General features: G+C 25.8%; 6 protein-coding genes across 8 annotated transcripts; 2 read left to right on the forward strand and 4 right to left on the reverse strand.

Annotated features, from left to right (window-relative positions):
- Nucleotides 1-13: 13 nt before the first annotated feature.
- LOC127277267 (pseudouridylate synthase TRUB2, mitochondrial) lies at nucleotides 14-1,635 on the reverse strand. Its single transcript, XM_051298244.1, has 4 exons — nucleotides 1,258-1,635; nucleotides 753-1,161; nucleotides 528-664; nucleotides 14-456 (listed from the first exon to the last, which is right to left on the reverse strand). Exons 1-4 carry the CDS (start codon nucleotides 1,382-1,384, stop codon nucleotides 143-145), a joined length of 987 nt encoding a protein of 328 aa, XP_051154201.1. The 5' UTR covers nucleotides 1,385-1,635; the 3' UTR covers nucleotides 14-142.
- Nucleotides 1,636-1,884: 249 nt separating this feature from the next.
- LOC127277262 (histone-lysine N-methyltransferase, H3 lysine-79 specific-like) lies at nucleotides 1,885-13,397 on the forward strand. Of its 2 annotated transcripts, XR_007842347.1 has the most exons (12): nucleotides 1,885-3,013; nucleotides 4,285-4,464; nucleotides 4,555-4,881; nucleotides 4,945-5,212; nucleotides 5,280-5,967; nucleotides 6,040-6,505; nucleotides 6,571-7,305; nucleotides 7,396-7,826; nucleotides 9,298-9,540; nucleotides 9,726-9,949; nucleotides 10,357-10,543; nucleotides 11,842-11,985. XR_007842347.1 is itself a non-coding variant. In XM_051298230.1 (11 exons), the coding sequence occupies exons 1-11, from the start codon at nucleotides 2,936-2,938 to the stop codon at nucleotides 12,357-12,359; spliced, it is 4,158 nt and encodes a 1,385-aa protein (XP_051154187.1). In that variant the 5' UTR covers nucleotides 1,888-2,935; the 3' UTR covers nucleotides 12,360-13,397. The 2 variants fall into 2 exon arrangements, 1 of the variants encoding a protein (XP_051154187.1); XM_051298230.1 differs by lacking the exon at nucleotides 10,357-10,543 and having other exon boundaries at nucleotides 1,888-3,013; nucleotides 11,842-13,397.
- Nucleotides 13,398-17,162: 3,765 nt separating this feature from the next.
- LOC127277271 (tetraspanin-7-like) lies at nucleotides 17,163-19,338 on the reverse strand. The gene is made up of 5 exons (XM_051298249.1): nucleotides 19,110-19,338; nucleotides 18,468-18,656; nucleotides 18,152-18,322; nucleotides 17,891-18,022; nucleotides 17,163-17,726 (listed from the first exon to the last, which is right to left on the reverse strand). The coding sequence occupies exons 1-5, from the start codon at nucleotides 19,185-19,187 to the stop codon at nucleotides 17,571-17,573; spliced, it is 726 nt and encodes a 241-aa protein (XP_051154206.1). The 5' UTR covers nucleotides 19,188-19,338; the 3' UTR covers nucleotides 17,163-17,570.
- Nucleotides 19,339-19,491: 153 nt separating this feature from the next.
- Nucleotides 19,492-21,344, reverse strand: LOC127277270 (uncharacterized). The gene is made up of 2 exons (XM_051298248.1): nucleotides 21,203-21,344; nucleotides 19,492-20,730 (listed from the first exon to the last, which is right to left on the reverse strand). Exon 2 carries the CDS (start codon nucleotides 20,586-20,588, stop codon nucleotides 19,749-19,751), a length of 840 nt encoding a protein of 279 aa, XP_051154205.1. The 5' UTR covers nucleotides 20,589-20,730; nucleotides 21,203-21,344; the 3' UTR covers nucleotides 19,492-19,748.
- LOC127277274 (drosulfakinins) lies at nucleotides 21,126-22,212 on the forward strand. Its single transcript, XM_051298252.1, has 3 exons — nucleotides 21,126-21,254; nucleotides 21,508-21,644; nucleotides 21,842-22,212. The coding sequence occupies exons 2-3, from the start codon at nucleotides 21,511-21,513 to the stop codon at nucleotides 21,993-21,995; spliced, it is 288 nt and encodes a 95-aa protein (XP_051154209.1). The 5' UTR covers nucleotides 21,126-21,254; nucleotides 21,508-21,510; the 3' UTR covers nucleotides 21,996-22,212.
- LOC127277272 (uncharacterized) lies at nucleotides 21,886-23,581 on the reverse strand. Of its 2 annotated transcripts, XM_051298251.1 has the most exons (6): nucleotides 23,503-23,581; nucleotides 23,388-23,435; nucleotides 22,867-22,964; nucleotides 22,578-22,796; nucleotides 22,280-22,517; nucleotides 21,886-22,015 (listed from the first exon to the last, which is right to left on the reverse strand). In XM_051298251.1, exons 3-5 carry the CDS (start codon nucleotides 22,935-22,937, stop codon nucleotides 22,313-22,315), a joined length of 495 nt encoding a protein of 164 aa, XP_051154208.1. In that variant the 5' UTR covers nucleotides 22,938-22,964; nucleotides 23,388-23,435; nucleotides 23,503-23,581; the 3' UTR covers nucleotides 21,886-22,015; nucleotides 22,280-22,312. The 2 variants fall into 2 exon arrangements, with proteins under 2 accessions (XP_051154208.1, XP_051154207.1); XM_051298250.1 differs by lacking the exons at nucleotides 23,388-23,435; nucleotides 23,503-23,581 and adding an exon at nucleotides 23,037-23,160.
- Between the last annotated feature and the right edge of the window lie 578 nt (nucleotides 23,582-24,159).

Here is a 24,159-nt window from a genome sequence, read left to right on the forward strand (position 1 = left end):
AATAAAAACGTGCTTTTTGAAAATCATGTTTTTATTATTAATTAAATAGTATAATTATTATTAATGAAAATGTTATTTCCACTTTAGAAAACATTTTTATTTTAGAAAAAAAAAAACTCTTTTTGTATAAAAAATAAAATAACTAATTTTCTCTACTCTCCAATAAATATTGACGTTCTTGACTTTCAATTAAAGACACATCCTCTTTTTGTATTAAATTTGGATGATATTGATTTAATAAATGGGGATTTTCTTCTAATATTTTTTCAGAATTTTCGAGATTTTTCATAATATTTTGCAAATTCCAATGTTTCGATAATAAAGCATGATTCAAATTAAATAATCCATATTGAAAACATTGAATTTGTGAACATGTCGCTGTACTACGAAGTTCCATTCCAAGTTCATTGATTAAAGTTGTAAAATATTTTTCGTCTTCATTAATGCAAACAATTTCTGAAAAAAAAAGACAATCATTTTTTTTTTTTTTTTCTTATTTAAAGAAAACAAAATTCTATTCAACATACCTAATGTAAATTCTGGGGGAATGAAATTTACACATTTTATCGAATATATCATTGGAACATTATTGTCAACAGGTCTAATTAATCCTTTAACTGCTAATTCATAAGCGGCTTGACTTTGAATATCAACTCCACAAAGTCTAAAAAAAAAAAAGAAAAAGTAAAATAATTTTTTGCAAATTATTTTTATAGGGAACTTTTAATTTTCTTTAAAAAAAAAATACTCACTCGAACATTTTTTTTTGATGAGAAGATTGCATTGCAGCACAAATACGATCAATGTGTGATCTTCGGAGAAATTTATAATTTGATTTTTCAACTATTCGTCCTGTTATAAAACAATTATCAGTCGCTTGTCCTAAAATTCCTTTAATTCTATAAGATCTTGTTGAATTTGTTTGTTTCAATTTATAAGCGAGTTTTGTGCCATTATTTAATCCACAAACAATAATTCCAGAACTATTTTGTTGTAAATGATTCGCATAATTTATTCTAATATCACTCTCCTGATATCGTGGACCAACAACAAGAATATTATCTGCATAACTAGATCTTACTGATACAGTTAATTGTTTATTACTTTCGCCCTCAATTAAAACGTATGGATCCGGTGGTCTAACTTTCATATTATTTAAATCTTGAATATTAAAAAAAGAAATTTCAATATTTAATTTCGAATTGTAAAGTAAATTAATTATTTTATTAAAAATAATTATTGTGATTGAAAACTAACCTGCACATAAATTTTTGCAAATTGTTTTTCTTGATAATAATAATGGAACATTTACTGGTTTATAAATAACGAAAAGTCCGTTTAACATTTTCCATACTACCCTCGCGTCATTTGTGTAATTAGGCATTTTAATAATTGTAAATTAAAAAATTTTTAAACAACAACAAAAACAGTGCATAACCTATAAATATACCACGTTTAATTTTTTTTTTAGAGAATATTTACAATTAAGTAGTTAACAAACTTTTTTTAAATGAAAAATTTTTAAATCACTTGAAATTTGTATTTTTTTAGAATAAAAAATAATAATTAAAACAATAAACAATGTTTTTTGTTTACAACACTGTTATTATTGGTTATATAGTTCTGCCAACTGAAAACAGATGGAGCAACAAAAATTTTGCTTATATATTTTGCAAAAAACTAAAAATCGCTAATTAATAACAATGAATAAAGATTAATTTACATTTATCCTTTTCTATCTTATGTGGAAAAAAAATTAAATATATCTCAATATAATAATAAGAAAAAAATGTTATACAGTTTAAAATATTTAAATTTTGCGCGAAAAATAAAAGTTGCGCAGAAATGTCCGCGCATTTTGGGATAATTTTTTAAAAATGGCGTTATTTATTTTAACAATAATCATTTCAGTCAACAAACGACAATCATTATAAATAATAATTTTTTTTTCTTATTGAAAGACTATATAAGGAATTTTTCAATCTAAACGGAAAATTAAATAAAATTATATTCAATCAAAATGATAATTGTATTTGCAAAAATTAAGTAAAAAAAAAAAACAAAGTGCCGTGAATTAAATCCTTGTGAAAATGACAATATTTCTATATGAAATAAAAATAAATAAAGGACATTTCTAATTGACTTTTATGAATGGTTTCACCATTGTTTATAAGTTGTCAAGGAGCGGGAGACACACTCTATTTCAGGAACCACGAGGAAGTGTATAGCTTGCTACGTGCAAAACACAAGAGGTCAAATATCGAAGGTCAACATTCAGGAACGTACACCAAAATCAAGTTAACAAGAAAATTGATTAAAATCGAAAAAGTGTTAAAAAATTTCAGTATAATTACAAATTTTCAAGTGACATTTTTTATTTAATTCTTTATTTTTCTGGATTGTGTATATTTTTCTAGTGTGTGTGTGTGTTATTTTTTTTTTTTTTTTTTTGCAAAGAACGTGTTTCGCCTTAAAGTTCAATGGAAGCGCTTGCGCAGATATCGCGAGAGGCGCACACAGTGAGGAATGACGCCATGTTTTGATGTCGTCATCCCCCCCCAAAAAAGTGTTCAACTTGTTCCGCAATTTTCTGTTGTGCACCCGTGATTCTCTCTTCTTGTGGGGGTGGTGGGTTTTTGGCAAACCCTCCTCAGCCCGATAAGAACAAGTGTAAATTGTGTTTCACCAGGAAGGTGTTTAAAAAAAAAAAAATTAAAAAAAAAAAATAGAAACGTCCGTCAAGGACGATAATTCACGGCGTTTGGATGTGCGGGAAGAAAGTGGCTCGGGCTGAGCGGGGGGGGTCAACGAGCGTCGTCTACGTGGTGATAGTGTCCTAGTGCAATACACTAACGCCAACAACGGTATTCTGTGTGATTACGTCACGTGCCGAGGTTTTATTTTCAAATACGACCTGGGTAGTTGAAAAAAAAGCATGGAATTACGACTACATTCCCCGGCCGGAGCTGAGCCTATCGTTTATCAGTGGCCCCTCACCTCGGGTTCAGGATCCGTAAGTTTTTTTTTTTCTTTCTCTCTTTTCCAAGTGTGTAATGGCAACACGAAAGCAAGCAAAAATGTACGTGTGCAAAATAAAATTTGTGCGTGAAAGTTTGTTTAATTGTTTTGGATAAATGGAGATTGTAATATTGTGGGGGGGGGAAGATTTTGACTTCTTAGCGAACGAGAGATGAGAAAATAATGCCCCACGACATGGAAACCCTTACGCGCATGCCATTTACCAATACACAGCTGATTCCTTTAGAAATCGCGCCATTTAATGTTTATCAGTGCAGAACTTGAGATCAACAACAAAAGATTCCCATGTTGTTTCATCGAAGGAGATTGTTCTATTCAGAATAAAAAAATATATATTTTCATTTTTTGTCATAATTTTTTCCCCCATTTTAATTTATAAAAAAAAAAATTGCAATTTTTTGTTTGTTTATTTTTGGTTATTCGCAAAATACTGAAATAATTGAATTGACCTACTTTTCGTTGATTCTTTATTATTTTGATTTTAATTTGGTTAATAATTTATTGAAATGGAAAATAAACATTTTTTTTAAATAGAAATAAAAATAACGATCTCGTGGACTTTTTCGTTAATTTTTTTTTTTTTTATGAAAACGGAAATATTATTAGAAAGTCCCATTCTTATAATTTACAGTCTTTTCCTGTGTCCGGACTTTTTGGCTTCGAGAGAAGAATAAATAAGTGAAAGTTGAATTTTAAAAAGAGCTTGACTAATTGTTGGTAATTCTTGTTTTCACAAACTTTATATTCTAAACATACTTTTACATATATATAATGTAACGAATACTGGGAAAATTTAAAATAAAAATTGTATTTTGTTATGAAAGATTGTTGATTTTATTTAGGAATTAGTGTATAAGTATTTGGAATTGTAATGCAATTTTCACTTTAAACTCAGTAAAAAAAAGGAGGTAAATAATTAATAGTTGAATAGGCGAAAAAAAAATGAATGAAAAAAATGCTGTATATCATCCTAATAATACAATTAGCTCCATGACTAACAAGGTTAAGTCATTCTTATACACACTTTCAAATGGAATAACTCAAATTCAAGGATTCACTCGGGAAATATTTACATTATTCTAGAAAAATTGCTAAATTTTCCATTCATTTGATTTATAATTTTTTTTTTTTTTCATTATAAATGTTTTTAATTGACATTCGAATTTCTTGGAATTATTTTAAAGAAAAATTTAAAAAGAAATTTGATAATTATTTGGTAAATTAATGTCTGTTTTTCTTTATTAGGATCGCCACGATGGTGCTTTGGACGTGGTTGAGACGATGCGATGGGTTTGCGAAGACTTACCTGACTTAAAACTGCCGTTAGAAAATAATATTCTTTGCAATTATGACACTCGCGATTTTGAGAGTATGAAAAGCTTGTGTGATAGATTTAATAGGGCTATTGACAGTTTAGTTCAATTGGTAAGAAATCTTTCTTTTTTTTCATTATAATAAATTTTTTTGCAATATTAAAAATATTATTTGATTTTTCTTTTTTTTTTTAAAAAAAAGGAAAAAGGTACGAGTTTACCGTCACAGCGATTAAATAAAAGGCCCAGTAGAAGTCTACTTCGTCATATTCTTCAGCAAACGTACAATCAAGCTGTTGTCGAACCAGATAAATTAAATAATTATGAGCCATTTTCACCCGAGGTTTATGGAGAAACAAGTTACGAGCTCGTTTGCCAAATGATAGATCAAATTGATGTTACTGAAGACGATGTTTTCGTTGATCTCGGCTCTGGAGTTGGACAAGTTGTCCTTCAAATGGCTGCGGCTACATTTTGTAAAATATGTATTGGCGTCGAGAGGGCAGACGTGCCTTCAAAATATGCTCAGGTAGGTTTTAAAAAAAAATGTGCTATTTAGAATAATTGTTAATGAATCTGTTTTTTTTTCCAGAGCATGGAAATAAATTTTCGAAAATGGCTCAATTGGTATGGTAAACGTTGCGGAGAATATCGTATAGTGAAAGGTGACTTTTTAGCTGACGAACATCGAGAGAGTATTACGGGAGCCACAATTGTATTTGTAAATAATTTTGCATTCGGCCCAAATGTTGATCATCAATTAAAAGAAAGATTTGCCGATTTACGCGATGGTGCACGCATTGTTTCGTCGAAATCATTCTGTCCTTTAAATTTCAGGATAACTGACAGAAATCTCAGCGGTAAATTTTCTATTTTTAATTTAAAAAGAAAAATTCAATTCTTTGTAATTAATTCCTTTTTTTCTAGACATTGGAACGATAATGCACGTATCTGAAATGTCACCGTTGAAGGGATCAGTATCGTGGACGGGTAAACCAGTGTCTTATTATCTTCACGTGATTGATCGGACAAAACTCGAGCGCTATTTTCATCGTTTAAAAAATAAACAAGGTGCACCTGATATTGAAAATAATGATTCTGTGATAAGTAACACTGCCAGCCATAGTAATAGAATGTCAAGTAGAAATGAACGTGGTGAACGCGCCAAGAGAGATCTCTCAAGACAATTGGATAGTCCAAATAATTCCGAAGCACATAATACGAATAGTGATTCGGATTTAGATGAACCATCAATGAAAACACGTCGTCAACCAAATAAAATGCGTAGAAAATTAAATCGAAAAGCGAGCAATGGAATAACAAGACAACCAGCACGTGGTGGTCGTCAAAGAGGACGTGGTGTTAAAAAAACAAAACCGAAAAAAGCAATAAATATCTCAGGACTTGATCTTCTTCATAGTCAAACATTACTCAGTACATCGCCTCAGGCGCTTGGTAAAAAACCACCACCAGCTCCTGGTTGCGTTGATCAACAATTATCATCACTATCGCTTTCACTTCAACAAAATACAAATAATGTTCATGAGGAGCTTAGTATTCCCGCTGCACCGGCAGCAACTCCTTATGCATTACAAATTCTTCTCGATCTCTACAGGTTATTATCAATATTATATTTTTCAAAAATATCTTTTATTTTACAAAAAAAAATTCCATTTTTTTTTTACAGGGACCAATTTATGGAAATGTTGGATTCAATGAAAACGCCCACTTATCGTGCATCGGTGAACGCTGATATTGCTAAAGAACGTGAACGAAATTCAAAATTACAATCAAGAGCCGCTCAACTTGAGAAACAAATTAAAGTTTTAATTGATGACAGTGTGGCATTATTAAAAGCACGTATGACTGAATTGGGAATTAATGCAACATCGCCTGGTGATTTATTGGCAAAGGCCAAAGAAATTGTCCTTAGACATAAACAATTGCAAAATAAAGCCAGTAAATTACAGGCACAAGTATCAAATATTGAAACAGAACAGGCAAAAGTAACTGCTCAACGTTATCATGAAATGCAAGAGAAATTTAATACAGGTTCAAATAATCTTCCCACACCACCACAACCATTAACTCAGGACTATATACTTAAAGAAATTTGTACCACAATGTCACAAAGAAAGAGACTTCATTCACAGGTTAGAAATCTTAATTTTTTTTTTTTTTAAATTCGAAAAACCGAACAAAAAATATTTTTTTTCAGGTATCAAAACTGGAACAAGAGTTAAATGTACTTGAACGAACGAGTTCGGAAAAACAATCGGCAAATTTGGCGCAACAACAGAGAGAGGCATTGAACGCAAAACATTTGAGTCAACATCATCATAATCAACAACAGCAACATCATCAACAGCATCAGCAGCTACAACAACAACAACAACAACAACAGCAAAGTAAAAATCCCCCATCGAGAAAAAGTCGTGAAAGTCGATCAAGATCGCAAGATTGGCCCGACGTTCCTGATATTGGGAAAATTCAAGAAAATAATCCGGAAATTTTGGCACAAAAAATACTTGAAACTGGACGACAAATTGAAGCTGGTAGAATACCAAGTAAATCGAGTGTTAATCCTGTTAATAATAATAATAATAATAATAATAACGGTAGTAGTAGTAGTAGTAGTGGTGGTAATAATAATATTAGCAATAATAATAATAATAATAATACGAGAACAAGATTACCGCAAGCTACATTGAGTTTTTCTACACCTTCAACGCAAGTTCAATCACAATGTAAAGAATCAAGAATTCAAGAACCGCCAAGAGTTGCTAATTTCGAGGATCGATTAAAGAGTATTATTACCAGTGTTCTTAATGAGGATCAACAAAATCGTAATAAACAACAGCAACAAATTCAAATGCAACAAATGCAACAAAATGAACCCGATAGAAAACGAATGGCTCTACCTGCGAATGTCACAGCTCCCGATTACACACAGGTTTGTTTCTATTAATTCCTAACAATAATTTTGACTTCTTTCTCTTTTCTTTTTTTTTTTATTTTATTAATTTTCTTTTTTAAATTTTAGGTATCGCCAGCGAAATTGGCGCTTCGTCGTCATTTGTCACAGGAACGTTTAACGTCGTCGCATATTCCAACAACGGAAAGAACAACAACACATGACACGCGACAATCAAATCATGAAAATCGAATAATATCAGGTACAAGTGGTTTATTGGGAACGAGGACAATTGGCGATTTAGTTAGCGGTGAAATTGAAAGAACATTGGAAATATCAAATCAAGCGATTATAAATGCAGCGGTTGATATGAGTGTTTTAATGCGGCCCGAAACTGTTTATTCGCCAATAAGTCGACCAGCGAGCGCAGAAGGTGACACTGGTTTAGCGACATTGGCGCATGTTGCAAGTTATGCTCCAACATCGACATCAGTTTCAACGCCAACGCCAACAACATCGCGATCTTCCGTTTTGTTTACGCCCTCGAGTCAACCGCAAAGGTATGTTTTTATTTAAATAATTTACAAACCCTACAATTTTTATTTTTATATTTTTGTACAAAAAAAAACTACTTTTTTTTTTTTTATTATTTACAGAATTATTTTAATAAAATATTAAAATTCTTCTCTAAATTAATCTGTTTTCAGTATAATTTTAATGAATTTACAAATTTAATTATAAACTATTATTGAAATTAAAAATTTTTTTGTAATTCAATAATTGTTTAAAACTTTACAAAAGAAAATCATAGCAAATAAAATTAATGAAAAATTTCAATTTAAAATTACTTGAAATTCAAATATTAAAAAAAAAAAATTTGAATCTTGGACAAATTCAACTATTTTAAAAGAAAGATTAATTAAAAATTATTAAATGATAAATTATTTTCAATTCTGTAAAATTTAATTATCATTTGAAACTTAATAAAATCTTTTTTAATTTAATTATTTCTGAAAATTTTTAACTATAACTCTTTCAAAATTCAGGTATTTGTAATGATTTCTTCAAAAATTCAATTATCTGAAAGAATTTTTACAAATTAAAATTTTTTTTTTAATTCAATAATTGTTTAAAAAAAAGAAAATCATAGCAAAATTATCGAAAAATTTCAATTTAAAATCACTTGAAATACAATTATTTTAAAAAATCTGAATCTTCGAAAATTCAACTATTTAAAGAAAAAAATTAATTAAAATTATTTTGTATACCTAAATTATTTTAATTATCGTCCGAAACTTAACAAAATCTTTTGAAATTCAATTATTGCTAAAAATTTCAACTATAATTCTTTCAAAATTCAATTATTTTTAATATGTAATTTCTTCAAAAAAAAAAAAAAAATTCAATTACCTATCTGTAAACATTTTTCAATTAAAAATTATTTGAAATTCAATTTTTGTCCATAATTTTTAATAAATTCTTCAGCAACAGAAATCACCAAAAATTTCAATTTAAAATCACTTGAAATTCAATTACAATAAAAAATCGGAATCATCGTAAATTCAATTATTTAAGAAAAGGCTATCTAAAATTATTTGATAAATTAATTTTAATTCTGTAAAATTTAATTATTTGTCCAAAAAATTTAACAAAATATTTTGAAAATTCAATTATTTCTAAAAATTTCAAAAAGAAAAAAAGAACTAAGCGAAAATTTTAAATTCGAATAAATTGTTTAAATCAAACTAAAAAATTTGAATTTCTTCCATTCGGAAATATTTGAAATTAATTTTCTTGATAATATTCTTATTAAGGAATTAATAAAAATTCATTTAATATCAAACATTAGTTATTTAAAGTAAAATATTTATTAACTAATTAAAATCTAAATAAATAAAATTGATTTTTTTCTTTTGGAAATGTAAATTGACATTATTTGCGTCTTGAAAGTCGATTCGAGGTCTGAATTTATAAAATATGAGATAATAGGGAATTTAATTTTTGAGATTTGTTTTCTTTTTTTTTCTTCAGGTATACACCGGTACAACTTCCACGAGCTGACATGAAGCCTTATCATGAATCATACTTTTCTGATAATCCAACACCACCATTGACACAATCTCACAATAATTCGTCTCATCATTCAAATCAATCGTCATCAAATCGTGATGGATTACCCGTTGAGGGTCTCGCTGCATCCTTACACGCGAGAATAATTAACAATCAAAATAGTAATATAAAAAGTGACCAAAGTTCCACGAATAATAGTCGAAGGTACATTTATTATTTATTTAAATATTTATTATTATTATTATTAATAATAATATTAAATTTTAGAAAAATTATATATTTAAAAAAAAGGAAAACTTCTTTCACAAGCTTAAAAAAATATAGATCAATAAATAATGAGAATTGAGAAAAAAAGAGTAGTAAATTTATTTTTGTTAATTTTATTTCAGGTATCATCCGTATTCGAGTTATTCGAACAGTAATGTTCCAACGACATCTCAATCACAATCACAATCATCATCAACAGGAATAAAAACGGAATCTGTGGTTTCATCAGTCAGCACAAGCGGAGCACCGTTGAGTCCACTTGTTGAACCACATTCAAATACCTCAACACCTTTAGTTGATGAACCACATATGAGCCAACGACAACGTAACGGAACCGGTGATGACGGTGAGTTTTTTTTTCATTTTTTTAAAAAAACTTTTTATCAACAATCTTTTTTTAAATGAGAGATTGCATGAGTTTGAATTTTATTTATATTTTTTTTTACCAGTAATTAGAAAATCATCCCTTTTTTCGTATTAGAACTTATTTTCTTTTTTCTTTCTTTCTGTAAAATTTTGTTTTCAATTGATTAAAAAAAAAAAAAAAGATTTTAAAAATACATAATCTTTTCTATTTCTATGCTATGCTAAACTTTTTGAATGTTGCATTACTAGTTTCTTGTTTTTTTTTTTATCTATTCTCTTTGTTTTTTTTTTTAATAATCATTATTTTATTAAAGGAGATAGAATTTTTTTTTGTTATTTTCATCATTTATTTATATTTATTTTTCACTTTTTTAATATATTTACTAGATGCACTGTAGCTGTTTGTTGGTTAGCTCTCTGTCACACACTCGATCTCCCTCACAAGTCCCGATGCTCTACCTATTTTTATTTCCGAGATTCGAGAAACACGCTGAAAAATAACGGAAGGGGTCGAGAGAATGAAATGAATTCATTCAAATATTGGCTGGCCTTTCAGTTGTTTCGTGGTTATGTGGTGAGTTGTCCCGCAGGGGTTGTCGAAATTATTTCTCCGTCACAAAAAAAAAAAAATAAAAAAAAAATTCCGTCGTTCACCATATTAAAAAAAAAAATATAATTCTTTTTTAATTCACACATTACACACAGACAGATTTAAAAAAAAAAAAAATAATAATAATAATGAAAAGAGTATTTCAAATACTATTAGTCGATCTCTCAAATTATTTTGTTTTAAATAATTTGTTTCGATATTTACATGAAAATAAGTTGTTCAACTAAACAAAATTCATCCTGAAATTTTGCAACTTAAAAATGAAAAATATTGGCTTTTTATTTTATTATTCTTCAATTTTATAATAAAGTTGCAAAATTCAGTCATTCTTTAGAAGTGGAACAATAATTTGGTAAGGAAACTGCACGTGTAATAATTAATACTCTAAATAGCTGTTCTTTTCTTCATTGGTATTTTTTTTGTAAGATTTCGCATGTTTGCATGGTATCAAATTTCGTAAAACTGTCACCTTTTTTTTTAGATTTTCATTACTTTCTTTTTAGAAAATAATAGAAATAATTAGTTCAAAATTTTGTTTGAATGGATAAATTAGTTTTAATTGGCCAATCATTAAAAACTCGAATTTAACTATTGATAATATTTTCCCCATCTTTGATTTGATAATTATTTTAAATTAGAACAAATCAATTTTTTCTCAAAAAAAACTAGTAAATATTTGTGAATAATTAAATAATTAATGAATTAATAAAAATTAATTAGAATATTTTTTTTTTAAACAAAATACGTTTTTTTTTTATTATACAATATAGATCTTCTTTAGATCTTTTTTATTTCAATTATTATTTATCAAATTTTTAACTAAAATTATTCTCTAAATTAATTATTTTAAATAATTTGAATAAAAATTCTTTAAAAATTCAATTAACTTAGATTATTTTCAATTCAATTATTGAAAAAGGTTTTTTTTAAATTATTTAAAATTTTTGAACGAAATCGAAAAAGAAATTTAAAGTCCCAAGATTGATCGCTTGAAAATGTTAAATTAATTATTATTATAATAGATATTAATAACAAAGTACATAATTTTGAATAATTGTATTTTTCATAAAAAAAGGAGATCTATTTTTTTTATTCATTTGTGTTAAATTTCCTTTTAAATTTTTTTTTTTATCAAAAACTAAAAATTTATTGAATTAAAATTCAAATGATTTAAAAAAAAATGAAATTGAGGCTTATTTTTATGAAAATATGTGAAAAAAAAGTGAATTTGAAGTGGTTTTTGTTTTTTTTTATGCTTTCAGATGGAGAGACAGATTGGCAGGACAGAATAAGTTCAGGATTCGATCGTTTGGTTGCATTTGCATCGACGGAATTGGATAAAAGACGAAGATCAACGGAAGGTGTTAATACAAGTCCCGATAGTGGATTAGGTTCAGATAGTGTTGTTTTGGGACCACCGCCTATTGTACCATCGCCAGATGAAGCGCTTGGTCCACCACGAACACCATCGCCACATAGTCCACAACGTTTAAATTCAAATGTTAATGGTGGTGTTACATTAAATGGACCAACATCAGTGCCATTGAAATATCAACGACAACAACAACAACAACAACAACAATCAGATTCCGAGAGACATCATTTTAAAAAGAAATTTTTTCATCGCGATTGGCATAATTCAGCGAGTAGCAGCAGCAGCAGTACAAGTAGTACAAGCAGTAATACTAATAATAATAATACAAGTAAATTTCGTCCCAAAGGCAAAGATTGGGATTGGAATCACACGGGTCAATGGCCTCCGAATGATGAACAACTATAACCAATAATAAATCGACGACCATAAATTTTCGATATAGGGTTTGAGAATTCTTTTTCTTTTTTTAACCTTTTAGGTCATCTTATGTTTTTTGTAAATGTTACTTTCTTTTAATGACACTATTTTTATTAATTTAGATTGACTCAAGTGAAAATTTGACAATTCGATTTTTTTTTATTATTATTATATATTAAGTTTAATATTTATTGAAAATGTTGATGTTGAATTTAGTTCCTTTTTTTCTGAGGCAGGTACTTATATATTTTTTTTTTTAGTTTTTTTTTAAGTAGTTATAGAAGTTTCTATTTTCCAAGTTAAGAAAAGTAAGGAATAAAAAGAATTTTTTATACTGTTCTTTTATTTCGTAGTCTTTCAATTGAGTTTTTTTTAACTGTTAGATTTTTTAAGGGAGGTTTTTTTTTATTGAAAGAATTATCTTTCTCTTGTGTATATATATTTTTTTTTCTGCACGTGAAATATATATTAATATATATATATTAATTTATCGTTGATATAATCGAATAATTGGAAATGTACATAAAATGTTAATTTCCTGTAATATTGTAAGAACTTGATACTCTGTTTTAATAAAAATAAAATGACTTGTGAAAGTAAGAAACATTTATATAAATATATGAATATAAGATGACAAAATGCCTCAAAAAATTGTTTTTGATACTTTGTTTTTTTTTTTTATTTATTATTTTCATTTAGCTGAATTTGTGAAAAAAAAACTTGATGTTCATTTTTCGAACCCTAATCGAGTATTTTTTTTTTTATTTTTAATTTCCAAAAAAAAAAATAAAATTTAATTTAAACGCCGTGATTAAATCTATCCTGTATACTTGTAATATATTATTAATAGTGTTCTTTGATTTAAGCACGGCTTTAGATTAAATAAATAAAAAAAATGAAAAAAAAGTGAAACTGTATCTTGACGTGCACCGTATAGTTCAAATTTCTTGAATTTTTCTATGCAAAACAAAAAACCACTTTTTTAATCCAATTCATACACAAAAGTAGAGAATATTAAAAAAACAAGCACTGATAAATAATTCAAAACTGCAATTATTTTTCTTGTGAACGACAAAGTAGAACAAAAATAAATCTAGATTTTAGATTTAGCTTTTTTTAGCGGTTCAGATACGGATTCTATAATGATTAAAATATTCAGTTTTCTTATATGAAAATAAAAATATTTAAATTTTTCCTTCGCAAATATTTCTTTTTTTATTTCGCGTTTTTATTATTTCTATTTTAAAAATTTCTTAAATTCCCTTTTTTCATATTTTTTTTTGTTATTAATAGCAATTTCATTTAAATTTAAATAATTATTGTTATTATTTTTGATTGTTATATTCTTGAATCATGATTTTTAATTTCTTTCCCCGAGAGAACACCAAGGCTCCCAAATCAATTAGTTAATGTAACGTATAGTAAAGAAAAAAAAAATCTTGTAACTATTAATCTCAATGTCGAATATTATAATGAAAGAGAAAAAGTGGAGATGCGAATTGCCTCTTTGAGGATCTAAAATTTTTTTCTTTGAATCGATTTAAAAAAAAAAAAATTGCAAAAAAAGTTCGATAAAGCTTTTCAATATTTATAACATTTGTACTTTATTTTGTTATTTCTATTCAAAGTACACGTGTTATTAAATTAAAAGCATTTTTTTTTCTATATTTCGCGATGTTTAAAGCGTTTAAATTTAAAATGAAAAATTTGTTTTTTTTTCAAATATTGTATTTCTAATTAAATGTTACGAAAAATTTCTATTTATAAACGCTTTGAATTGGGAAAACAATTTCGAACTTTTAGATCTCAATGTTTTTTTTAATAGCGCGTCGGAAAATTAGAAGAGAAAAAAAAAAGAATTTTTATAATCAAATGTGTCTGTGAAAAAATTGAATTGTTGGTAAATTTTTTTTTACGTCTTTATGCGAGAAAGTAAAAAAAAAAAATTCAGAAAGGTAAAAAAGAAACATTCGAAGTGTTTAATATAATAATTAATTAATAATAAGAATAATAATAGTTAATAATAATACTAATAATAATAATAAATATTAATAATAATACCGAATAATCATATTGCAATTCGCATCGCCTTTTGAGATTTTTATTTATTAATTATATTGATGTTGTATGTGTACGGGGACTGAATGAAAAAAAAAAAACGGTTTAAGATACTACCAAACCTTTGTGTGTTCGTTGCGAATATTGTTACAAAAAAAAAAAAATTTTGTAAGAAGCGTTTTACGATTTAAGAAAGCGTGTAAGATTTCTACTCAAGTGTTCATTATTAGTAACAACGGACAGAATTTTTTTTTTTTTTTTTCTTTTACTAGACATTTCTGGTGCAAAATGTTTTTTAATCTCTTAGCACAAAAATTGATCTTAAAAAAAAAGGGAAAAGAAAAGCTCGAATCGTTTGTGAATATAACGATTTTAATTTTGGAAAAAAAAAATCTCGTTTTAAAAAGAAAAACATTTTTTCTCTATAGAAAAAGAGAAACACGTTTTTTCTACAGGAAAAAATTTTTTTTTGCTATCACACCAAATTGTTGATATTTGATAACTCGTTTGGATGACATTATTATTAATTAATTATTTTTTTTTTCAACGTTGTTACATATATTTGTGATTAATGATTATAATTAATAAATAATTTATTATTTCGCTAGGGAAAAAAAAAAACAAAACAGAAAACTGCCGAGAAATTCGATCAAAACGATCGTTTGCGTAACTTTGACGTGAAGAGCATATCCAAAGTTTTTATTTATCACTGATTAAGTAGAACTTAATTAATTATCAGCGACGAATTTTTAATTCGCATATAAATATATATAGATAAGAATAATTCTTTTTGTATAGAAAACAAAAAGATTGTTCATCCCAATTATATAAAAAGGTTGGGAGAGAAAATAAGAATTATATATATATATATAAAATAATTTTTTTCTCACATTTTTTTTTCCTTTAAAAAGATGTAAATCGCAAATTTGTATACTCTCGCGATTATTGTAATAGTCACAATTAATTGTATATTAGAAAAAAAAAAATTTCTCTCATCTTTTTAAAGGGAAATTTGATTTTATTTTAATTTTTTTTTTTTTTTTTGTAAAGCTTTTACTGATTATGAAAAAAAAAAAAATGTAGAAATAATTAAATAATTTGGGAGTGACAAATTATTTGAGTATAGGGAACCATTGTAATATATTAATAATTAATTGGAAAAAAAAACCATTGTAATTAGCTTTTTGCGCATTAAAAAAAAATGACGAAATCGAATTTGACTTGTATGAATCGTCAATGTTAATGGTATTTTATTCTCATGGTTAATAAAAACCGAAGAGAACGAGAGAGAGAGTGAGAAACTATTAATTACTTGTCACTTCTTTAATTTTCTTTTTTTTGCAACGCTTTAGTTTCGTTGCATTTAAGATAATTCTTCTTCTTCTATTATTCACAGGGCGTTTATAACAACAGCATGTTTACCAGGGTCTTTTTCTAATCCCAATAGAGATTGAATGAACGTATTTTGTAATATATATATAATAATAATAATAATATTAATAATAATGAATTTTCCGTCTTTTGATATAAATCAATGACAAAAAAAAAAAAGAGAAAGAGAATTGTTCGTTTAAGTAGAAATTCGACATTTCTATAAAGACATCAACGTGTAATAGATTTAATAATTATTAATTAATTTCAGAGAATAGTTTTTCGTTATAAACTTGGTCTTTATTGTGTTATATGTAATAAATTTGTTTTTCAAGCGTTGATTTTATAATTTTAAATTAAATAATGCGTATAAATTAAATGAATAAAAAAATAGTATCACATTTAATTATTTCTTATTGTCCTTATAAAAATTAAATTATACTTTTATTTTTATCACTTCTAATTTTAATTTATTATTTGAATAAAAAAAACACAAACATTACTTAACATTTTATTTATTTATTTTTTACAAATATAGATTTATAGAACAGATTTTACTTAAAAATAAATAATCTATATTATTGAAACGAAATATTTAATTTTATATTTACAGAAATCCAGATTAAATGAATTAAAAAGTAATTAAACATTGATTAAGGATAGATATATTTTTTTTTTTAATAGACAACATTCGAATATTAAAATACTTTTTTTTTAAGTACAATATCTGTCCTTAAATATGTATTATATACTTTTGTTGTAATTATACAATAAAAATTATATTTTGTAGATAATCGTTTAAAATAAAGTTTAAAAACAAAATAATAATTGACTTATGAGCATCAGACAGAGAAGACGATAAAGGTTTTTTTTTTCTTTTTTTTAAATATTTATATATCTCGCTGTATATATAGATAGAATCTGATCGTAACTTAAACAATTATATCATATATATATATATTATATTTTACAATACTTACAGAAACAGATTCAATATTATTAACAAAATATTCTTTTTTTTTATATATTATTTTTTTTTTCATAAAGCTTTACTTTTAAGTAAACTAATTCGTTTTATGGTTTTTTTTTTTTCACTAAACCTTGGGAGTTTACAAAAATTTGTATATTTCTAATAAATACAATAACTATCTTTTATAATAATATACAAATTATACAATTGAGCCTGTCATTGTACTTTTCTTTTTAAAATTAAATTCCTATATTCAAATTTGAAAAAAAATTTAAATGGCTAAAAATAATTTTTGTAATAAAAAAAAAAAGTCAAAATTGACAATAACGGCTCAATTTTAATTTGTATATAAGAAAATAATAATAATAATAATAATTATAATAATATTGTGGTACTTGGGAATAATTATCACATTAGTTTGCTGAATATCGTGCATTGCCCAGCAAACACAGTCACATTTATAACAATTACGTATTTATAATTTTTTAATCAAAAATTTGAAAAAAAAATTGTTTTTTGTAATTGTTATACATTTTCATCATTTCTAATAAGCTAAATGTGTGTTTTCTGGGGTTTTTTCATTTTCTCTTTTCATTTTTTTTTGTTTTGTATTTTATAATTCAATCAGATTCTTTCTTTCGTTACTTTTTTTTTTTTTTTTAAATTGAATGAAGATTATAGGATTTCCATTCTACGAATAAACATTTTTTGAAATGCTTTTGTTGATTTAAAATTGAGTTTTAAAATTTATATTCACAATAGTGGAGAGATGGAATTATTCTCTCCTGACTTTATTCGGGCTAGGCCACCTGCTCATATTTCGCCTTATTAATATTATTAGCAAGACAACAGGCCAATAGAACTCCAATTAATGGGAAAAATGCAAATGCAATTGCACTGGCAGCGACGATACCAACATTATTGCTTATCAATTCAATCACTCGATTATAGCAGCCCTGGAAATTGTAAAAAAAAAAAAAATTTATTTTATATTTAAAATATTTATTTATTCTTTATTATTGAATAATTTTCCATCAAATGAAAAATGTAATTAAAAAAAAAAAAAAATCATTCGTTTATTCAATTTAAAGAAAAAAAAATGTTAATAAATATAATTTACCTGGGTGTAAATTTTGTTTGTATCATTGGTCAAGCATTCTTCACTTGGAACTTTGCAGCATGAAAGTGGAACAGCTTGCGGATGTTTTAAATTGTACCAATCAGTATAGGCCTTGTTACCACAACATTGTAACTGAAAATAAATTTTTTTTTTATATATATAAATAAACTATTATTTATTTAATATTAATTTATTTATATATTAATAATTTCAAATGTAATTTTTAATTTTTTTGAAATTTAATTTAAAAATTAATTTTACCGTGCTTTGCATAAAATCGACATGAGTTGTCCTTGGATTGGTGTCTGTATAAGCATCCAAACTGAAATTAAGTCCTTGATCAAATCCTTCAGTTAATGTGCTTCGATAAGAATAAACAGAAGCTCCAGCTCCCAATTCGAGTAGAGCAATTGCTGCCAAAAATGCTCCGTACTTGAAAAAAAAAAATATTACAAAAAAATAATAATAAATTAAATAAGATGTTTTAAATTTTTATCAAATGACCTTTCAATTAAAATAAATGCATAGTAAATAAAAAATTTTTTTTTTTTAATTGAATTGAATTTTGTTAATTTACCAGATAAAGCAGAGCTGGATGTCCTCGAGCTGTACAGCAACAGGCGAGAATCGCAGCAATAACGACAATTGCTCCTAAAAAAGCTAATGCCAATAAAGCAGCTCCACTTCCCTCCGTATTTGAATCAACGTAATCACGCAATTGCAACCTCATGGCAATCCCAATAAATAGCATTAATATTCCCGAGGACTGAAAAATAATATTCAATATTATTAAACAAAATTTTATATATTTAACAAAAAAAAAATTAATATAAAAATAATTCCAATTTCTCGTAAATAATTTATCAATAAATTTTTTTTTTTTTCAAAATCAAATTTTTCAATTTTATTTAAATTTCCTATATATTGAAAAAAATAATTTTTTTTTATACTAGTTTCTACAAAAAAAAATTCTCAAATTTATCTTTTTCTGATAAATTTTTCAAAAAGAATAAAATAATATATTAAAAATAATGAAAAGGAAAAAAAGTGATTTATTATTACTTCATTAAAAAATTGAAGGAGAATTAAAAAAAAAAAAAAAAAAAAAAAGAAAAATGGATTAATCCTGGGGGAAATCATCATCATCATCTCTCCCTCTCTCTCTCTCGCTGGACCAGACAAAATTGTAAATTATTTTATTTAAAAGATGATTTCTTACCAGAAAGACAAAATTGAAGAGCATCAATAATGTTGTCATGCATGCTGTCGCTGCAACATTTTCCAATCGTTTACCCATTTTTTTTTGTTGTTTTTTTTCACTAATTTTTCTACTTTTGCGCTTAAATACAACTTTGTGCACCACTCAACCTCGAGAGGAATTGCCTTTGAAAGTAATCGATTTGTCAACATCAGGAACGCGTGCGTAGTTTCATTCGTTAGAAACGCATGCGTCGCAAAATATAACAATTATATACATATTTCAATCTAAATATAAGATGTCTAAATAATAAAATTGAAAGATTTGCAAAAAAAAAAAAAAAAAAGGAGAGAAACTCTCCAAAAATTCAGAAATTAAGATCCATTAATTAAAAATGCTTCCATTACTTTTTTAAATCTCTTTTCAAATCCAAATCTTTATTTAGAAACATAATTTTTCATTTTTGCAAAAAAAGAATAATTCAATTACACTTTTTTTTGTTTTCATTTCAGGCTCAATTTTTGATTCCTTTTTTTAAAATTAAATTTATCTCCTTTTTAATTATATGGAACCCCCTTTTTTTTTGGGGGGGGGGGAAATATCGAATATTCCAAATCATTTTTAATAATTTATGATTTAGTTTTTTTTTTCTATATGTAATCACATCCCGGGAACGAAATAACAATCACTCCCACTCACTGATTCCACATATCGATGGGGTGATGAGGTTGGATCGATATTCTTCCTATAGGTCACTAAAACCCCTGGCCAAATTTCATCTCCCGCTACTTGTTGATATTTGCCAATTTTTCTAAAATCCCTCATTTTCCCATTATTATTATTATTCCAATTTTCTAAATTATTTTTCTCAATATCACTATCTTGATAGATATTTGCATTTTCATCAAATTTTTCAACATTAATTTGACAAAATTCTTCAATTTCATCATCATTTAATTCAATATCACATTTTTCATCAATTTTTAATGATGATTCATTTATAATTTCATCACGATTTCTCCTTAAATCGCCAATTGTTTTAAAATAAATACTATGATCGTAACTATAAGTCTCAAGACATGTGCTATCTAATTTTCCATTTGATCGATAATTTAATGTACCACAACAATTGAGTTTTAATTCTTCATGTTCCGATTGTCTCGCGTATGAACGATTTAATGGTTGTAAACGTGGATTAAATGATGTTTCTTCAATAAATAATTTATTACCAGCAATACTCCATCGTGATGATAATGAATTTTCTTCTTTTATAATTTTCATTTTATTGCGTGTATTTTTTTGCGAACGAAGACGATTATATCCTCTTGCACATGCTGCCCAATGTTCAATTCTTTGAAAGAAATATTCCGTTTCTTCATTCCACCATTCAAAGAGTGCTCTTTGTCGTGTTTCTAAATTCATATTTGTCATTCTCATTCGTTCACCGTTCACTAAATGACTGAATTCAATGAAAAACAAAGAGTTTTTATCAACTTTCATGAAGCACTAGAAGAAGTGAAGCCGTTAAAAAAAAAGGAGTTTGATGCGATAATCTCATTTTGACCTTCATCTCCAATGTCAATGACGTAAATTTCCCTTTTTCTCTTCCCGCCAATCAATCAAGGTGAATAAATTTTGTTCCCTGGGAAGCCAAAAAAAAGAACAAAATTTTTTTTTTGTATAAAATATGAAGAATTTTTCTCGAATTTAATTGAAATCTTTAAATATCAAAAGTAGATCCTTTTTTTATCAATAAAAAATTTAATTTAAAATCTAATTCGAAAAACGAAAAAAATTCTTTTCAATTGTAATATTAATCATTCACCTTTGTCGGTATGAATTAATGTGAAATTTCAGGAAAAAAATAAAATTTATAAGAAGAGAAATATTGTTTAGGAGGGCGTTTGATAATATTGTTAAAGAAGCTGTCGATCATTTTGAAAATAAAATGCGAGCATGGAATATCAATGAGATTACAAGTAGCATGTTAAAACTTGAAGAAAATTGTTTATCGCCGTTTTTAGATACAATAAAAAAAAAAAAAAGGGAAAAATTCAACTCTCCTGGGAATTTGCTTGGTGGGTATATAAGCTTATAAAAATTGGTCCAACTACCTCAGTCTCTCGTTCAAGTTTTCTTCTTCTAGTTCTTCTTTTCTTCTTCCAGGTGAGTTAGTCCCCTTTTTTTTTTTTGTGATTTCTCATTATTTTCTTATCACAAGTGCTCGAGTGATTATTGTAATTCTGTGAACAAAAAAAAGAACAATGATTAATAGTTCAAAAATTCTAACAATAAAATTAATATCGGATTCCCATTAAAATTTAGAATTAGGAAAATTTTAAGTGCTCAAAATAAATAAAACAAATAAAAACTTAAAATTGAAACAAAAAAAAATTCATACATTTATTTTTTTGAACAGAAAATGAACCAATTAACAACAATGTTTTTAACATTGGCGACAATTTGGTTACTATTTGGAAAAATTGAGACAAAATCAAATTCGGAACATATTGCAGTTCGTCCTAGAATCTTTCACAATGTTCCATTATTTCCCAGGTAATTGAAAAATCAATTTTTAATTACTAATTTTTAAACATTATAAAATATCCTTTTAAATTATTTAATTATAAGTTATTATATTGATTAATAAGTTATTCAAATGATATTAAAATAATTTCAATAAACGCTATTTAAATTGAATTTGAAAATTTTAATTATTAATTGAAAAAAAAAAATTGTTCCACTTTATCAAGCTTCGCAATGGAGGATCAAATTTTTGAAGAAGATGATGACATACCACATCCAAATAAGAGGCAAAAATTTGACGATTACGGTCACATGAGATTTGGCAAACGTGATCAATTTGAAGATTATGGACATCTTCGTTTTGGTAGAAATCAACAGTGATTGAAATAATTTTTAATAATCTGCGAATCATTAGTTATATATGTAAATTTTTAACTGTGGATTATGAATTTAACAAAAAAAAAATTGATTAATTTAACAATTTTAATCCAAGTTGAAAATTAATTTATTTTAAACTTCCTCTAGAAACACAAAAAAGAAAAATAAATCAAACCCTTGTAGAACATTGAAAAAATATTTCCGACAATAAATAATAATGAAAAAAAAATTGTTTTATTAAAAATATATCTAATTTAGATTTTAATTAATAATTTTCATAAACTTACCATTTTTATATATGTTATTTTTTCCAAAATACTTTATCTATTGTATCGTTTTAATTTAAATATTTTTTGCATAATTTCTAAATCATCGTCAAGAAAAGTTCTAATTCCTTCAAATTTTTCAAGATCTTCCAAAGAATATCCAAGTGTTCGTCTAAATATACTTTCTGGTAATTCTTCTATTTGCATATTTTTCAAAGAGTATTTCCCATCATTTGACGATTTTCTTTTTTCATCCAAACTGAGAATGAAGAAAAAAATTTTAATTAAATTATTAATTAATCAATTAAAATAATATTACCTGTCTTGCAGTGGAAAAGAATGAATATTTAGCAGCTGAGTTGATTTAGAACATTTTTGAAAATTTTCAATTTTATATTCTTTAATTTTTTCTTTCGTTTCTGTTAAATAATTTTGTGATTCATTAATTCCCAATTGTTTATAAGTTGATATTTGTAAATGTCCTTTCGGTGGAAAAAATTCAGTATTATCACGTGGTTCACGTAAAAATTTATTTTGCCTAAAATATAACGTTTTTTTTTTTATTTTTTTATTTATTTTATTTATTTTTGTCAAAAAATAATTTTTACCAATTACTAATTTTCACTCGTGAATCATAAGAAACTTCATTTCTACCAAGTACAAGAGGTTTTAATTTCATTTCATTGTCTAAATCAGGAAACACAGACTAAAGACAAAAAATTATTAATATGTAAAAATAAAATATTGTGAAGTGAAAAAAAATTGGAATTTTTCTCACATTTATTGTTCTTTTACGAAACATATTATTTTATTTCGTATTATTTATTTATTTCAGAATATTATTTAGAAAATAAAAAATACAATTATCAAAAAAAATATCATTTCGAATTTTTGACAGTTTTGAAATTTTTTCCATATTCAATTGTTTTATTTTTTTGAAGTTTAATAAAAAGGATTTTTAATTCAATTTTTTGCCACTTTTTGATATTTATTAACTTTATTAAAATGTCAGTGAGCTATTATTTATTCGATGAATAAAATTATGAAAACATTGAAAATTTGAAAGTAATTTTTATTGATTAATTTAATTTTTTTTAATGTAATAGAAATATTTGAAATTTAGACTCACCGGATAAAAAATCGGAAATTGCAACGCCTCATCGTGTTCTTTTTCTAACTATAAAAAAAAGAAACAATTAGTAAAGAGTAAAACAATGAATAACGTGAATTTATTTTCAGCTCACCTTTTTCGAATTCTATGAAATTCTTCAAGAAGCAAAAATTGTTGAAAAAACAAAAATTTGAGAATTTCAAAAAACAAAAGAAAATTTAATTTCTGAAAAAGTTTTCAAAAAATATTTCGTTGTATATTTCATTTTACATGAAGAAAGAGAAACTTAACGTCAAAAAAAAAATCTTAAACCTTGTTTCATTAAAATTAATAATTAATAAAAATATTTGTTATGGTTTTCAAAGAATAAGAACTTTTTTTTCAAATTTGAAACGATGCAGAGTATTATATATTAATTATTTAGGAATTAACATTTTTCGTGATGACACATACGATACAATAATATAATAGTCTTTTTGAATTATCTACATTTATATATATATATAGGTACATAATTTTCTTTTTTTTTAAACAATGCAATATATAAACGACTAGCAACTATTAAGTTTTGAGCATCAAGCTATTTACAAACTTTTTACAAAAGTTTTAAGTATCATAATGCGAGTAATTAATCGATATACTTTTCTGTACAATCTATACATAATCTACAAACATTTTATACATTTTACAATTCCAACACTAAAAAAAAAAAAATAAATAAACGTACACAAGGTACGTTAAAAATAACAATTGAATTAAAAAAGAAACGACTATTAAATAAAACAATAAC

Source organism: Leptopilina boulardi, unplaced genomic scaffold (assembly GCF_019393585.1).
Source record: "Leptopilina boulardi isolate dan_hultmark-lab unplaced genomic scaffold, ZJU_Lbou_2.1 LbouV2_165, whole genome shotgun sequence".
NCBI classification, from domain to species: Eukaryota; Metazoa; Arthropoda; class Insecta; order Hymenoptera; family Figitidae; genus Leptopilina; species Leptopilina boulardi.

Excerpts from the sequence above, each read along its gene's own strand:
- LOC127277274 (XM_051298252.1), top strand. The coding sequence starts at position 21,511 with ATGAACCAATTAACAACAATGTTTTTAACATTGGCGACAATTTGGTTA. Across the intron at positions 21,645-21,841 it reads AATGTTCCATTATTTCCCAG|CTTCGCAATGGAGGATCAAA; the intron begins GTAATTGAAAAA and ends CACTTTATCAAG.
- LOC127277272 (XM_051298250.1), bottom strand. The coding sequence starts at position 23,060 with ATGTTTCGTAAAAGAACAATAAAT. Across the intron at positions 22,965-23,036 it reads TTCGTAAAAGAACAATAAAT|TCTGTGTTTCCTGATTTAGA; the intron begins GTGAGAAAAATT and ends TTTTGTCTTTAG. Across the intron at positions 22,518-22,577 it reads TCTTTTCCACTGCAAGACAG|TTTGGATGAAAAAAGAAAAT; the intron begins GTAATATTATTT and ends CTTCATTCTCAG.
- LOC127277271 (XM_051298249.1), bottom strand. The coding sequence starts at position 19,187 with ATGGGTAAACGATTGGAAAATGTTGCAGCGACAGCATGCATGACAACA. Across the intron at positions 18,323-18,467 it reads ATCCAGCTCTGCTTTATCTG|TACGGAGCATTTTTGGCAGC; the intron begins GTAAATTAACAA and ends TTTTTTTTCAAG. Across the intron at positions 17,727-17,890 it reads CAAACAAAATTTACACCCAG|GGCTGCTATAATCGAGTGAT; the intron begins GTAAATTATATT and ends TACAATTTCCAG.
- LOC127277267 (XM_051298244.1), bottom strand. The coding sequence starts at position 1,384 with ATGCCTAATTACACAAATGACGCGAGGGTAGTATGGAAAATGTTAAAC. Across the intron at positions 1,162-1,257 it reads TTGCAAAAATTTATGTGCAG|ATTTAAATAATATGAAAGTT; the intron begins GTTAGTTTTCAA and ends TTAATATTCAAG. Across the intron at positions 457-527 it reads TCCCCCAGAATTTACATTAG|AAATTGTTTGCATTAATGAA; the intron begins GTATGTTGAATA and ends TTTTTTTTTCAG.
- LOC127277270 (XM_051298248.1), bottom strand. The coding sequence starts at position 20,588 with ATGAAAGTTGATAAAAACTCTTTGTTTTTCATTGAATTCAGTCATTTA.
- LOC127277262 (XM_051298230.1), top strand. The coding sequence starts at position 2,936 with ATGGAATTACGACTACATTCCCCGGCCGGAGCTGAGCCTATCGTTTAT. Across the intron at positions 4,882-4,944 it reads TGCCTTCAAAATATGCTCAG|AGCATGGAAATAAATTTTCG; the intron begins GTAGGTTTTAAA and ends TTTTTTTTCCAG. Across the intron at positions 9,950-11,841 it reads TAACGGAACCGGTGATGACG|ATGGAGAGACAGATTGGCAG; the intron begins GTGAGTTTTTTT and ends TTATGCTTTCAG.